We start from the raw sequence: 15,856 nt of genomic DNA on the forward strand, positions 1-15,856 counted from the left end.
AAGGCTCTTTATCATGTGGTCAAATTGTTCTCAAAATATTCTGTCACCACTAATAGAGAAGAGAATACTTATTTATCTACTCCCTCACTAACTAATGAGCAGAAACATTAATCATTATATGGTTAATTGGAGATTCCTTAAATAATAGTGAATTTAAACATTTTAAGCATAGGATACATGCAACTTAGTGAGAACTTCATTAACTTAACCAGACCCTATCTAAAAATTTAGAAACAGCCTTGGGATATAGCTCAAAGGTAAAGTGCCCCCCTGGGTTAAATTCCCAGTAGCAAAAAGAAAAAATTCTTATGTTAAGGATAAATAATTGAATTGTCTAATATTGCAAATACTTTTTCCAATTCGTTATTTTATTCTCATTTTCTTTTTAGTATTTTTCACTTCATATAAAAGGGTTCTTTTTCATTTTGTATTCAAAACTGTTCACCACTAAAAAAGAAAAAAGTATTCCCCCAGCATTTATGCTTTAAAAGTCAGTTTCTTTCCCATACATGAGAAATGAGTTGATTTTCATAACTTAGTGGAGTGAGTGCATCTCAAATTTCTTCCTCTTTCCCATCAGGAAAGCAATAGAAGAACTGCTAAAGGAGGCAAAGCGTGGGAAAACTAGAGCAGAAACAATGGGACCTATGGGTTGGTAAGTTCTTGAGTAATCTTTATTAAAACTCAGAAATATATTAACAAGAGAAGCCTTAGCAGGAAATATCCATATATGAATCTGCAACAGAGAGCGGGAATATACAAGGTTGTATGTGGAGGAAATTACCCAGAGGCGAGTGTGGATTAAGAGCACTGCTGAGGACTGAATGCTGAGAAGCTCCAGCCACTGGATGTGGGCGGCAGGGTGTGTATGGAAGATGTGCATTATGGTTTTATCATCCCTTTTGTTCACAAATTCCCAAGATTCAAGATAACCACTGTGCCCAAAGGCACCTGTGTAAAAGCAGTATTATATCAGAGTTCATCATTAAAGAATTTCTGTTGTAATTATAGTTCTTAGTAAGTTACAGGTTATCTTAAAATATGATTTTTAACTCTAAACATTTGATTGTATACAATTTGGTGAAGGAGAATAAAGTTCACACTGGCAGTTGCTATATAAAATAGAGCTTGTTCAAACTTAATAAAGTGTGTGGCTCAGTGGTAAGCACCCCAAGTTTAATCCCCAGTAACAAAAGTAAAAAATAAAACTTACAGTTTTATGTTGGCAATGAGTACTATGAATCTTTTTCCTTGAGGTGACAGGTTCACTCATGTCTAGATAATCAGCTACTTCACTTTGTAGCAGTCACACAAGTACTTTTCTTTCATGTAACCATCATTCTTCACAAATAGCAGAAGTGCTTTACGTGTACTTCCCACTTACCATACGGTGTCACTGTCTTGATTCTTGGTATAAGTTTTATTCATTGCTTTTACATCTTTAGTGCACATGTCAACCTCAATCCTGTGGGGAAAAAATGAATAACATCAAAATAAAATAAATAAAATGAAAATAAATGAAATAAATAAATAAAATAAATGAAAATAAATTTGTAGATCCCTTGGTGAGACCTGAAGGACCCCCAGTTCCACGTATCATATTTAGAGAACTGCTGCTCTAAGAGGTTTCAGCAAGCAGATGTGACAAAACAAGAAAAATAACAAAGCATAGCAAGGAGTGGTGTTGCACATCAGTAATCCCAGTGACTCAGGAAGCTATATGGGCTGTGAAAAGAGGTCTAGACCCAGGACAACCACAGCTTACGTCTTCTTACTGGTGCTGAGATAAAGCGCATGTACCCTATATTCTACTCGTCCTGGGGTAACACCTGGGTTCCATCTATTTAAATTTGTGGGTGGATTTGTGTGTTCCCAAATTTATCTGTATATTTTAAATCACTTGGAGAGCTTCAAAAACTACTAATACATATGTCCCACATTCAGTTATTATAAGGCATGACTAGACTTTGGAGTTCTAAAGATATCCAGGTGATAGGGCTGGGGCTCAGCAGTAAAGTACTCACCTAGCATGTGCGAGGAGCTAGGTTCCATCCTCAGCACTACATAAAAATAAATAAATAAAATAAAGATATTGTGTCCAACTACAACTAAAAAAAATTTTAAAAATAAAGATATCCAAAAGTGATTCTAAAGTGCGCACACATTCTAAAAATAATTTACTAATCCTGGTTGACTTCAAAGAATAACGAAAATGTGCTCTATAGAATACAGAGTGATCCACACCTCTGCCAGAGATAGACAGTACCTCTGCACTGGAGTAACCTGACCAGGTGTCCAAGCACCCATCCCTATGGAGTGGACCTCCTTGGACTGATAGTTTGAGGAGTTTTTGTTTGTAGATTTGTTTGTTTTGTTTATGGTACTACAGATTGAACCCAGGACCTTGCACATACTAGGCAAGTGCTCTACCACTGAGCTGCATCCCCAGCCCTTTTTTATTTTGAATCAGTCTCAATAAATTGCACAGGCTTTCCTTGAACTTGTGATCCTCTTGCCTCAGTTTCCAAGTCACTGGAATTACAGGCATGTGCCACTTATACCCTGGCCCAATCATAAAGAAGATATTCTGTTGCTCACTGGTGGGCCATGTTTATTTTTCTAAACATCTAGAAAACCTTTATAATTGTCCTACAATTTAAAATAGAAGTAAAGTGAGTGACATGGTTTTACTTTGGATATTCTATAAGAAAGATCTTAGAAAGTTGGTCAGGTGCCAGACAGAGGCTGCTAAACAAAAAAGAAAATGCAAGTGGGGTACCACTTTTTATTTTACAGAGAAAGATACCATTTGGCGTTGTATGCTTCTTTGGATGTATTTCAGCAAAAGAATCTTTAGAGGCTCTTTGTTGACAGAGACCTTGGGGGGAGCTGAAATGTTGACCCATATGACTTCCTTTTTGTCAACAAAAAGGGATTTATAAGCATAAATTTCAGAAAATTTCCTGACTTCATTGTCTTCAAAGCCATTTTTAGTCTGGTCACATTCATTTTAGCTAATCTCCAGCCCAATGTAATTTTTCAGTATTGTCCCAAAGTATGAGCCTTTCATTTTCATTTGTTGTTGTTGTTTGTTTCCATTTTTTCTCTTTACTTAGGAATTGGGGATTACATCCCCAGCACTTTTTATTTTTTATTTTGAGACAGGGTCTTGCTATGCTTGCTTAGGGTCCCACTAAGTTGTTGAAGCTGATCTCAATTTGAGATCCTCCTGCCGAAGATCTATAAGTCCCTTGAATTAAAGGCATGTGCCCCTGAGCCACGCTAAGATTTGACCTTTTAAGGAAACAACTACATGCTGCCATTGAAATGCTTTGAGGAAGCTGTTGGAATTATTCACAATAGGTCTAGAGTTTAGGAACTGAGAATGTAACCCCAAATTATTGGAGAAATGCACTTATGGTTAATCTGCTTTAGCTTCACTTTGGTACAAGCACACTAGAACCAGAGAGATTTCCTAGGAGGGTAGAAGGGGAGAGATGGATAATGAAAGTCTTTTATTTTCAATTGAAGAAAATGAGTCTTGTTTTCTTAAGCCAGTTGTTTTAAGGAAAATGACATTCTTGAATGCTTTTCTGTTTTGGTTAAATTCAGTCTAGAGATAGAGAGGAAATAACCCACATTATTCTTCCACTTGATGACGCCAACTTTTCTCCCCCTCTGGCATTGGGGATCAAACCCAGACCCTTGAGCATGCAAAGCATGCACCTTACCACTGAGCCACATCCTCAGCCTTGTCCTCAATTTAATTATTGGAAAGCAAATAATTTCTCCAGTCTTTATCCAGACATACGGTTTTTAAAATTAATTTAAATACTCAACTGCATACCAGTAAGTATATTAAGATGCAGATATGGACAGCAGTAAAGAATACTCACATTCCATTTTATTCAGGTTTTTTATCAATTTGTGAATACAGAAAAATAAGAAGTGATCACAACACAGTGTTCCTGTGTTAGAATCAATTGGAAGAGCAAGTTGAGCTCGCATCTCAGGTTATGCATAGATGAGGCTCTTGATAGTATTTCAGGGCCAGAGAAATCCAAGTCTTTACTTTATACATAATATGGGTTAAGTATAACCTATTAAAAGATGTTTGCTAAGGTCCCCAGCTAGCTCTCTGCTGATAGGCTGTGATGTTGCTTTTCTACACTAGCTTTCTTCTTTGGATTATTGTCTGATGACCCTCTGAAATGCAAGTGCTTACTGCCCCTGCTTTCTACATTCCTGCCATATCCAGTTATGAAAGTGAATCAGAGAGCCCTGAATGTGTTACTGTTAGATCACATATCTATGTAAATTACCTGTGTTGCTAAGGGATTAGAGGCCAAGGAATACAGCCTCACCACAGTCTATACCAGCAAACTACTCTTTACATATCTGCTTCTGAATTTCACCCTCCTCTACCTTTTGTTCCTCTCTGCAGTCTTCTAAAAAGCAGTGAAGAGAATATACAGAATGATAGCCTCAGGCTGGGGATATAGCTCAGTTGGTAGAGTGCTTGCCTCAGATGCACCAGGCCCTGGATTTAATCCCCATCAATACAAAAAAACAAAACAAACAAACAAAAAAACCTGGAATGATAGCCTGGTATTTATCTTTACTACAGGCCTAGCATAATGCATCTATCTGTGTGTGTGTTTGTTTGTGTGTGTGTAATATACACATCAAATATTTTACATTACTTTTAGGCACAGGGTTGGAGATAGTCATTGAACACCCTCTTCGAGCTTGGGGGAAGGGGTGGATTACTGTATGCAGAGTAATTAAGGGTTAACAGTTTAGTAATGGGGATTATAATATTATAAAAGCATTTCTCAGGTGGCCACACACTGAGACATTTAATTGCCAAATTGTAAACTGCAGCACTATGGATGGTTGTATTAGCTGTGGCAGCATTAAACAACAAAGTGAGTTGTAATTGACCAAAGCCTCAGTCTTTCCAGAGGCATTATTTTAGATTTACATCCATGATAGTTCATGCTAGATGAAATGCTGTTTGCTGATATGGGAATGGATTTGGCCATAGAATTAGGGAATGAATTGAAGTGCATTACATGGAATTTTGCTTCCATGACCCCAATGTATCTATTTCCCTACCATTTAAAAAAAAAAAAAAAATTTAACCCAGAGGCACTTGCCACTGAGCTACATCCCCAGCCCTTTTTTATTTTTTATTTTGAGACAGGGTTTCACTAATTTGCTTAGAGCCTCACTAAATTGCTGCAGTTGGCCTCAAACTTTCATTCCTACCTCAGCCTCCCAAATCACTGGGATTACAGGCTTGTACCACTACACCAAACTCCATAAAAATTTTTATGAGGCTTAGAATATAACTCAGTGGTAGAGTGCTTACCTAGCATACATGAGGCTTGGGTCTGATCTCTACCACTGCAAAAGAAAAAAAAATAATTTTTATGAATCATAATTTCCCAATGCCTATTATATTTCACTCACCTCAAAGTCAAGTATGTTGAGTCAAGTATTCATCCTTATCCTTAACCATGTCTGTGACTTTCTGCCCTTCTGAGACTAGCCATCCTTTTCTGATCCTGTGTCATATACTTTCCTGTAGTTGCTTCCCTGGCTGCTCTGTTAATCAGCCATCTGCTTAGACAGCAATGAGCCTTCCTCTGTCCTGTTCCTTCTGCCCTAGCCAGACTAGTGTTGCCAGGTCTATAAAGTAGATGCTGGTATAGAGACTAAATGAAGTAACATCGGTAATGTACTAGCACAGTGATTGCTTTCTAAGTATATATCATCATTGTTATTATTCTACCTAAAATCCAATGGCTAGTGATTATATATCACTATTTAATTGATCATATTTATAAAGCTATTTTAGAAGCCAAAAGTAGCAGGTCTAAATCTGTAGAAAGATAGATACTACCTCCATTCTTCAATGGGAGACCCAAAAATATTAAAATTTTAAAAATCGCCTTTTATTTTCCACTTTCTGTCCTCTAGATTTCTTTATAGCTTATTTTTTTAAATATTTATTCTTTAGTTTTAAGGGGACACAATATCTTTATTTACATTTATGTGGTGCTGAAAATCAAACTCAGTGCCTCAAGCATGCTAGGCGAGCACTCTACCACTGAGCCACAACCCCAGCCCTCTTTATAGCTTACTTTATTTCTTAAGTGTGTGTTTGTTTTCGCAATACTGGAAATTGAACTCCGGGGTACTCTACCACTGAACTATAGACCCAGCCCTTTTTATTTCATTCCATTTACCCAAACTGACCTTAAACTTGTGATCCTTTTGCCAGAGCAGCTGAGTTCATGTTATTGCATCCCAGATTTTGTTTTTCATAAGTTGAGTATGATAACAACAGAGAGCAAGTGCCTTATGGTGTATCCACTCAAAAAAAAAAAAGTGAAAAGCTTATAATTCTAGCCCTAATCCATGTTGGTCTCTAATGGCAGACTTTCTAGAAATTCTCCTCTCCTATAGCATGTGAGACCCTCCATCACAACTTCTGGGATGACACATTTGACCTTCAAGGGAGTTGTTTAAACATAAGCCAAGTACAGTGGCTTATGCCCAGTATCAGCTACTTAAGAGGCTGAAGCAGGAGGATCACTTGAGCACACAAGTTTGAGACCAGCTTTGGCAACATAGGAGATCCTGTCTAAATAAATACCCCCAGTACTAGGAGTTAAACTCAGGGGTGCACTACCACTGAGCCACATTCCTACCCCATTTTAATGTTTTATTGGGCAGGGTTTCACTTTGCCCAGGCTGGACTCAAATTTAAAATTCTCCTGCCTCAAATTCCCAGGTTCCTGGGACTACAGGCATGTTCTATCATACCCAGCTATAGGTAATAAATTTTTAAAAAACAAAGTTTGTGAGGTGGTGTAATGGTGCATGCCTACAATCCTAGTAGCTCGAGAGATTTAGGCAGGAGGATTACAAGTTCCGAACCAGCCTCGGCAACTTAGTGAGGCCTTCAGCTACTTAGCAAGACCCTGTCTCAAAATTTAAAAATAAAAAGGGCTGGGGATGTGGCTCAGTGATCAAGTGCCCCTGGGTTCAATCCCTGGTACCAAAAATATTTTTTTAATAAAAATAAAGCTTAACATAGATAGAACTCTAAACCTTAATTCTGGCTGTGTGTCATAGGTCCTTTCTATAGCAGTAACCAGTCTTATGATATTTAGGCTTTATATCCATTTATATTGTTAACGCCGTAAATCTGGCACTTTCCATATGAGCTAGTCTAACTTTCTGGAACCAAACAAACCAAAAATCAAAATAACTAGCCACTATGAGAAAGTCAGTTGGTTAGGATGGGCCACAGACAGATAAGTTGGCAGCTGCTCTGCCCTATAGTCTCCTTGGTCCCTCACCCCTTCTCAAACACAGTCACAGACTTGGTGCCAACACATCTAATAGTCGTGGCCTGTGCTCATCTTATAAGGTTCAAAGGTGATATGGAAAAGGCATGATGGTTTATTGTCTTATACCAGCTTTCTTGTTATCTCAAATTCAGGGAGAAAATGGCAATAAGAGGTAAAAGAGGACAAATACAGGAAATAAAGTAATTTCCTAATGTGAAGAATGAAGGGGATCCTGTTCTCTAGCGGGTACACCTATAGCAGAGACCCTTAAAACTAGGAGGGACACTAGAGCTCACCTACTACTTCAACCTTTAGTTTACATCTGAGGACAATAGTCCTAGAAAGTTTGCAAAACATGTGGAAATGCAAGTTATAAAGCTCAGAGGTAGTATCTAGTAGCCCATTGACTCTAGTACCAATAGAGAATTGAGATAGCCTAGAAAATGAAACTTTCAGTATGGAAGCCTAACCATTCCAAGTACCAAAACTTTTGAATTTTAACAGTCATTATGAAAACTTCCATGAAATGTCTCATTAGCTTTTAATGATAACTTAAGGTTTTTTTTTTCTTTTGTTTTTTGAGTTTTTTTCCTTTTCATTAAGAAACATCAGATACTTGGCTATGTATGTGTGTTTTCCAAGGACATTTTATCACAGAGCTATGTCCCTAGCCCTATATATTTTTTATTTTGGAACAGGGTCTTGCTAAATTGCTGAGACTGGCCTCGAAATTCTCCTGTTTTAGCCTCCCTAGTCACTGGGATTATGTGTGTCACCACACCCAGCTCTACTATGTTCTTGATTAACTTGAAATTTAATGAAGTTTGGCTATATTCCAGCCACTATGCTAAATGCTTTATGAATTATAGCATTAAATCCTCACAGTAACTTTAAGGTAGATACTCCTATTGTTCCATTTTACAGATGGGGAAAACCAAAGCAGAGAGGAGGTAAGTAACTTGTCCATGGTCACACAGCTGATTAAACAGTAAAATTAAGCTATGAGCCAAAGCTAAAATTAACTGTTATGTGTCAGGCATTGTTCTAAGCACTCCATGTGTTCTCATTCATTTTGATCTGCATGCAATCCTTTTAAGATAGTCATTATTAATATCCCCCATTTAGCAGCTAAGAGGCAAGATGGGGTTACATAACATGCCTAATGTTCAGTCTGATAGATAGTATGATTCTAGAATGTGTGTGCTCAGTCATTGGGCCATGTAGTATGATTTCTTAGTGTTAGAGCTGACTTTGGGATTCACCAAAATTAATGATTACATTGAAAGCCAGAAACTCTCCCAATTGGTTTCCGAGAATGTTAGCTTTGATGCTGCTCTCTTACACTTGAATATGTTCAGCACAAATTTTATAATTTCTTAACAAATTTATTTCTTATATGTACTTTTCCATTGGCTTGCCACTACTCTCCTCTCTCATTGCCCTGTCTTATTTATTAAGAGAGTATTATTTCTAAAATGTATATTGGCATGTTTAGGAGAGGTCTGACTTAAAATTATCTCACCCCAAGTAAGCCAAGTCTCTCTAAGCCATCCTTGGATTTTCACCTTGAATGGAATTTCAGGCATAACAAACATTAAAAACTGCATCTTTGGCCAGGCCCATGACCTACACCTGTCCCAGCAACTCAGGAGGCTAAGGCAAGAGGCTCACAAGTTTGAAGCCAATAGTAAAGGTCTGGAGATGCAGATCAGCAAGAGAGTGCCCCTGGGTTAAATCCTTAGTGTGTGTGTGTGTGTGTCTCACACACACACACACGATTTGCATCTTTGAAGGGGAACTGTTATTCATTGTTGATCGGAATAAAAATTAGTACACCCATTATGGGAAATAAATGGAAGTTCCTCAAAAAATTAAAAATAGAAACTACCACATGATCCAGCAATCCCACTACTGTGTATATATTCAAAGGAAAAAAAGTCAGTGGTCAAAGAGACATCTGCACTACCATGTTTATAGTGGCATAAGATACGGAATCAACCTAAGTGTCTATCTTTTGATGAATGGATTTAAAAATTTTCATGCTTACACACAATGGGATGCTATTCTGCCATTAAAAAATAATGAAAAAAGAATAAAGTCCAGTTATTTGTAGCAACATAGAAGAGCCCTGAGACATCATGTTAAATGAAATCAGCCAGGCACAGATAGATGCCACAAGTTCATAGTCATATGTGGAAGCTAAAAGTGTTGACCTCAGAAGTAGAGTGTAGAATAGTGGCTCCCAGAGGCTGGGAAGGGAAGTTGTGGATAATAAGAGAGGTCAGTTAATAGGTTAAAAAGAAAAAAAAAAAAAAACAGGGTAAACAAAGTCTAATTGCCTATATACTAGGATGACTGTAGTTGGTAATTTATTATATATTTCAAAAGAGCTGGAAGAGAAGATTTTGAATAATTCTACAACAGAGAAATAATAAATGCTTGAGGTGATAGATAAGCTAATATTCTGATTTGATATTTAGATTTTGTATACAATGTTTGATACATGTATCAAAGTATCACTGTACCCCAATTACATGCAATATTTGTGTGTCAAACTTTTAAATTACATCTTTGATGTTAAAAGGAGATGTAAATGCTAGTTTTCTTGTGGAATTATTCTAGAAAAACAACTCATTCTCACAACTAGTCTTGTGGTCAGTATGTTGGGTCAGTGGATAATACTATGAACACTGCAGTTCTGTAGCTAAGCTTGGCAAACCTCCAATAAGCATATGGTTTTAAAGATGATCTGACACTGAAAGTCACAGAATCTAGTGGATTTCATCAGCAATTACCATAAGATTTTGTTTTGAGGTCCTGTTGTCCCATCTGGAAATAGTTCACCTTTCCTCATTTTTTAAATCCAGAGAATAATTGATCAGCTTTACCAGTATTGAGATGGCCCACTCCAGAAATTAACCCAGAATTCTTCTGTAGTGGGTCTATTTTCTAATTATTTCTAGGCTTACATATCCAAGAGATAGATGTGGTTGATTTTTTCACAAAAATGATTCTGCTCCTATGGTAAGCAGCAGACCACCCATCCAGAATACTTTCCACATATGTTCAAAGGGTGGTTTTTTTCTTTAGGTTGTCAGTGGCACACCATTTAGGAACATGCTGGTGCATGATACTCAGAATTCTGAGTCATTGCTGAATTTGTAACTGCAGTGGCTTGAGTATCTTCAGCAAAGCAGTGCCTAGATTCAGTGACATTCCATAAGGCCAGGAAGAACTCATCCCACTCTCTTATCACATGCCCTCCCCATGCTCAGCAGTGTTCCAGTGCTGATGTGCCTCTAGGATGAATCAATGGACTTTATCTTGGAACTATTAGGGGAGTGTAATGATGGTGCACTTTTTCTGGAAGTTCACCCCGATAGGGCAGGGAGTTCCAGTAGTTTTATACTCTCCAGATTTTTGCAGAACTGTGTTTCTTTGCCCTTGTTCCTGCCTTTCTTCTTTGCTCCTCCTCTCATTCTGAGGCTCCTAAACTTAAATACTGTCACCACCTCTAAATGTTGCCACTGCTTCTACTATACTCCTCCAGCTTCCTTTTTTCTCAAGTTTTTTTCCTTCCTTATTTTACTTCATTCACTAGTCACTTCCTAGCCTGAGCATTGCTCAGGCATATCTCACAGAGAATAACTTTTGCTTTTCTGAAGTGTTTTCTCTGTCCTTCTAGGCTTAAGAGCTACTTATTTGCAGCATGGAGTATTTTATTTTCTATTTTTTCTGCCTTCTTCCTTTTACTTCCAGATTCAATGTCATTCTGGTTGCCTGAGGTGATCTGACCTCTGAGGCCAGGCTAATAACAGCCTCTTTCATTTCTGCAATACTATACTACACAGTTACTGTAATGGAGTACTATTGGACTGATTTTTTACATACAACTGTTTGTTGACTTACAATAGGGATACAACCTCATAAAACCCATAATAACTGAGCATGGTGGCACACACTCATAATCCTAGTGACTAAGGAGGCTAAGGTAGGAGGATCACAAGTTTAAGACCGGCCTGAGAAATTTAGTGAGACCTATCTTAGAATTTTAAAAAGGCCAAGAGATGTAGCTCAGTGGTAGAGCACCCCTGAGTTTAAACTGTAGCACCACAAAGAAAGAAAGAAATCACAAGTTGAAAATACAAAAAAAAAAAAGAAAGAAAATGTCATAAATCAAAAATGCATTTGATACACTTAGCCTACAGAAAATCATAGATTAGCCTAGCCTACCTTAAATGTGCTCAGAACACTTTCATTGGCCTACAACTATATAAAACTTATACTATAATAAAGTTATTATAAAGAATTTTGAATCAGAATTTTAAGTGTAGTTTCAACTAAGTATTGCTTTTGTACTTTTTTTTTTAATACTAGGGATTGAATCAAGGGGCTCTTTAACCACTAAGCCACCTCCCCAGTCTTTATTTTTTATTTTGAGACAGGGTCTCACTAAGTTGCTTAGGGCCTTGCTAAGTTGCTGAGGTTGGCTTTTAACTTGCCATCCTCCTGCCTCAGCCTCCCAAGCTGCTGGTTTATAAGTGTATGCTACCACACCTGGTGCCTTTGAACCTCTTGAAGTTGAAAAATTAGAATTGAAACCAGAGTTTAGCTATTGTGAATTGTGCTGCTATAAATACTGATGTGGCTGTGCCCTTGTATTATGCTATTTTTAAGTCCTTTAAGTATAGATGGAGGAGAGGGATAGCTGGGTCAAATGATGGTTCCATTCCCAATTTTCTAAGAAATCTCCATACTGCTTTCCAGATTGGCTGCACCAATTTGCATTGCATATTTTCCCCTACATCCTTGCCAACACTTATTGTTGTTTGTATTCATAATATCTGCCATTCTGTCTGGAGTGAGAATTGGATTTGCATTTCTCTAATTGCTAGCTATGATGAACATTTTTTCATGTATTTGTTGATTGATTGTATATCATCTTCTGAAAAGTGTCTGTTCAGGTCCTTGGCCCATTTACCGATTGGGTTATTCAGTTCACAATAGCTAAACTGTGGAACCAGCTTAGATGCCCTTCAATAGATGACTGGATAAAAAATATGTGGCATACATACACAGTGGAATATTACTCAGCAATAAAAGAGAATAAAATCATGACATTTGCAGGTAAATGGATGGAGTTGGAGAAGATAATGCAAGTGAAGTTAGCCAATCCCAAAAAAATAAATGCTGAATGTTTTCTCTGATATAAGGAGGCTGACTCATAGTGGGTAGGGAGTGGGAGCATGGGAGGAATAGACAAACTCTAGATAGGGCAGAGGGTTATAAATGATGGTGGAATGTGATGGTCATCATTATCCAAAGTACATGTATGAAGATACAAATTGGTGTGAATATACTTTGTACACAACCAGAGATATGAAAAAATGTGCTGTATATGTGGAATAAGAATTACAGTGCATTCCGCTGTAAATAAAAATAATAAAATTTTTAAAAGAATTAAAACCAGAGTAAGAGACCGTCTGTGTTGTGTGAAAAAGTTTTATAGAAAGATGGATATTATTCATTTTTGTTTAATACCAGTCACCCTGAATAACATGATTTTTTTTAGGGACCAGCATTGTCCTAAAATAGCCCATCATATGGTAGACTGGTCACAGCCAAGAGAAATATGCAGGTTTTCATTTATTTGGGATTTTCTTTTCCAAATGAATGTATAATTACACCTGAAAAAAATACGAAATAAGTACTGTAGTAAATATCTAAGCATATAAATTGGCAATTTAATTATTTATAGTCTCTTTCCCAGGTGAACTTGAATCATGAAGCTACTTCCATGCAGAAACTTTTTGAGAGATTATTACATAATTAAGGGCCCTGTGCATTTTTTTTTTCTTTCTAGAGGTCATTTGACTCCTGTATTTAAGATATACCAGAATGTACTTGGTTTTCATTTTCATTCTTTGATAATAAAAAACAATAAATTTAACTGGAAAGAGACTATAATCAAATCAGGCATTTTTATGGAGAAAATATTAAATGATTCTACTAATTTGCATTGTTGTTAACAATTATTGTTAACACCTGTACATAAAATTTCATAAGAAATTTAGTCCCAAAAAAAAATTTTTAAAAAGAAAAAGAAATTTAGTCCCAGGACAAAAGGTCGAGAGGGTGCACCCTGTCCAGTCAGATTGCCTCAGGAATTCTAAGTCTTTACTTTCCCCTGTACTCGGAGTTTACACTAGGTGGCATGCAAGGAAAGCTGAACAAACTCAGGAACTTGATTTTGTAAAGCACAGTTCTTTGGTACTAATCATGATAGTGGGTTCAGCTTGAAAGTCAGTTCTTATTTATGATGGTTTCCCTTTTCTCATCCTCCTCCCCATCCCACCCCACAGGATGAAGTGTCCTCTTGCTGGCACAAATAAAAGATTCTTAATCAACACAATCAAGAACACATTGCCTTCCCATAAAGAGCAAGAGCATGAACAAAAAGAAGGCAATAAGGAACCTGCGAAAAGCCAGGACCAGAAAGAAGCAAACCCGAAGAAGCACAGAAGCCATCCCTACAAGCACAGCTTGCACACTCGAGGCTCGGTGGGGTACTCCCCCCCAAGAAAGCGGGGCACCCGGGACAAGTGTGACCCGAGGCCCAGCAGGCGGTGAGGCTGAGTGGGAGGGGCCGGCCCACACCAGCTGAGCCCGCACTGCCCTGGGACTGGGGTGTGCGAGGACAGGTGAGCCGGCAGGGCAGATGCCTAAGAGCCATCTTCCCAGTAGGTCATTTGTTGTTTTTAAAGGTGGCTGTTGGTGGCAGATGAAAAATGACCTTAAGACTCATCAAGGAATAATTACAAAGGGACTTGCTCTGAAGATGTCTTGGCATGTATGGGCTGCTTTGGCAGTGTAGTATGCATCTGCGTTACTTTTATCCTATTTTGTTTGGAAGTTAGTTTCAAAACCTGTAAATCTAGAATTTAAAGTTTTCAGATTGTTAAAACTAGTCCCAGTTTTTTGATGTGCTGCACTTTTGGTCATTTCTCAAAATTTCTCAAAAATAAAATACTTATAAATCCAATGCTTTACTTTTATGGATGTCAAATTCAAATTTTAGAAATCATCTGACCATATTTTATATCATGAAAACGTATAGCCCTCCAAGGGCTGGAAATTTACCATGAAATTTAGTGATTGTCACCAGAGGCCTGACTCTGAGAATCCAGCAAATCAGGTCTGGCTGCTCACCCCCCCCCCCAAAAAAAAAGGTCATGGTCAAAAGCATGAAAGGAACATGAAAGAAGCCAAGGGGACTCATATCCTTGGCCCTGTCCTTGAGAGGGTGTCAATGACTTTGAGATTTTATAGAAAAGGGGATAAGCCAGGTGTGGTGGTGCACATTTGTAATCCCAGCAGCTTGGAAAGCTAAGGCAAGAGAATCACGAGTTCAAAACCAGCCTCAGCAAAATCAAGGTGCTAAGTAACTCAGTGAGACCCTATCTCTAAATAAAATACAAGATAGAGCTGGAGATGTGGCTCAGTGGTCAAGTGCCCCTGAGTTCAATCCCCAGTACACCTCCCACACACAAAAAAAAAGGTGGGGGGTGCTGTAAGGGCAAGGCTTGGGGATTTGCATGGCTGGAAGGTTTCACAGTTGCCAGAGCAGGTGCTCTTGATCAGGTGTGGTCTGTCCATCATTATCTTAGGATTGGATGGATGCAAAATGGAGGCAGAGATGCCAAGTCTTGACTCCTGTTTTTAGCAACAGTAAGGATGACTAAAAAAAGTTATTTTCTTCCTTCTACCTAATAGAAGGCCCTTGTCTAAGCTAAGATGCCTGATAGAGGGCTTTAGTGTTAGGCAATCTTGTTTAAGAACCCTTTCTCCATAACTTCTAGACTGTCAAAAGTGCACATCTCAAGTTAGATTTAAAAGTTATTTCCCTTTTAATTGCCCATGCATGACTATTCTTTGTGACTTTTCTTCCACTTTCATATTAGTACATTAGTCTTTGGTTATACTTCCCTGTTGAGTGCTAAAGACCTTATAAATAACCCCTATGTTGGCCAAACCTTAACCTCTTTCCCTCCCTACTATTAAGGTTGGCTGAGACTCTTCAGGGGTTACTTTTAGGAACTTAAAAGAGAAGCCTCTGGATCCTTGAGTCTTTTTCTTTACCAGTTGTATCATCTGTCAGGATGGGTCAGGGTCTTGCCAACTACAGTGGCTTCTCCAATGACTCTTCTCTTTGCAAAATGTGTATTGGTTGGCTTCCAGTTCTCTAGGGTCCTCATAATTTCCTTATCAAAAGAACTCATGACTCACCAGAGCTGCAGGGCCCTTAGAGGGGTCCCATCATTCCCTGGGTCCTGGATAACCCTGAAGAGTAAAAGCCAAAATATTGGCTATTTTTTCTTAGCCCTTTTATTTTCCTTGACTTGGGTCTCCAAATCTTGGTTGTTGAACACACAGACAGCCAATTCCACCAGTTTTGCAGTAAGAGTAGTGGGTTATAATATTAATGTGTCCCT

General features: G+C 38.0%; 1 protein-coding gene across 1 annotated transcript; it reads left to right on the plus strand.

Moving 5' to 3' along the window:
* Positions 1-584: 584 nt before the first annotated feature.
* Positions 585-14,406, plus strand: LOC113182464 (protein POLR1D). Its single transcript, XM_077792230.1, has 2 exons — positions 585-655; positions 13,727-14,406. Exons 1-2 carry the CDS (start codon positions 639-641, stop codon positions 13,992-13,994), a joined length of 285 nt encoding a protein of 94 aa, XP_077648356.1. The 5' UTR covers positions 585-638; the 3' UTR covers positions 13,995-14,406.
* The last annotated feature ends 1,450 nt before the right edge of the window (positions 14,407-15,856 follow it).

This window comes from Urocitellus parryii, chromosome 2, assembly GCF_045843805.1.
Source record: "Urocitellus parryii isolate mUroPar1 chromosome 2, mUroPar1.hap1, whole genome shotgun sequence".
Classification (NCBI taxonomy): Eukaryota; Metazoa; Chordata; class Mammalia; order Rodentia; family Sciuridae; genus Urocitellus; species Urocitellus parryii.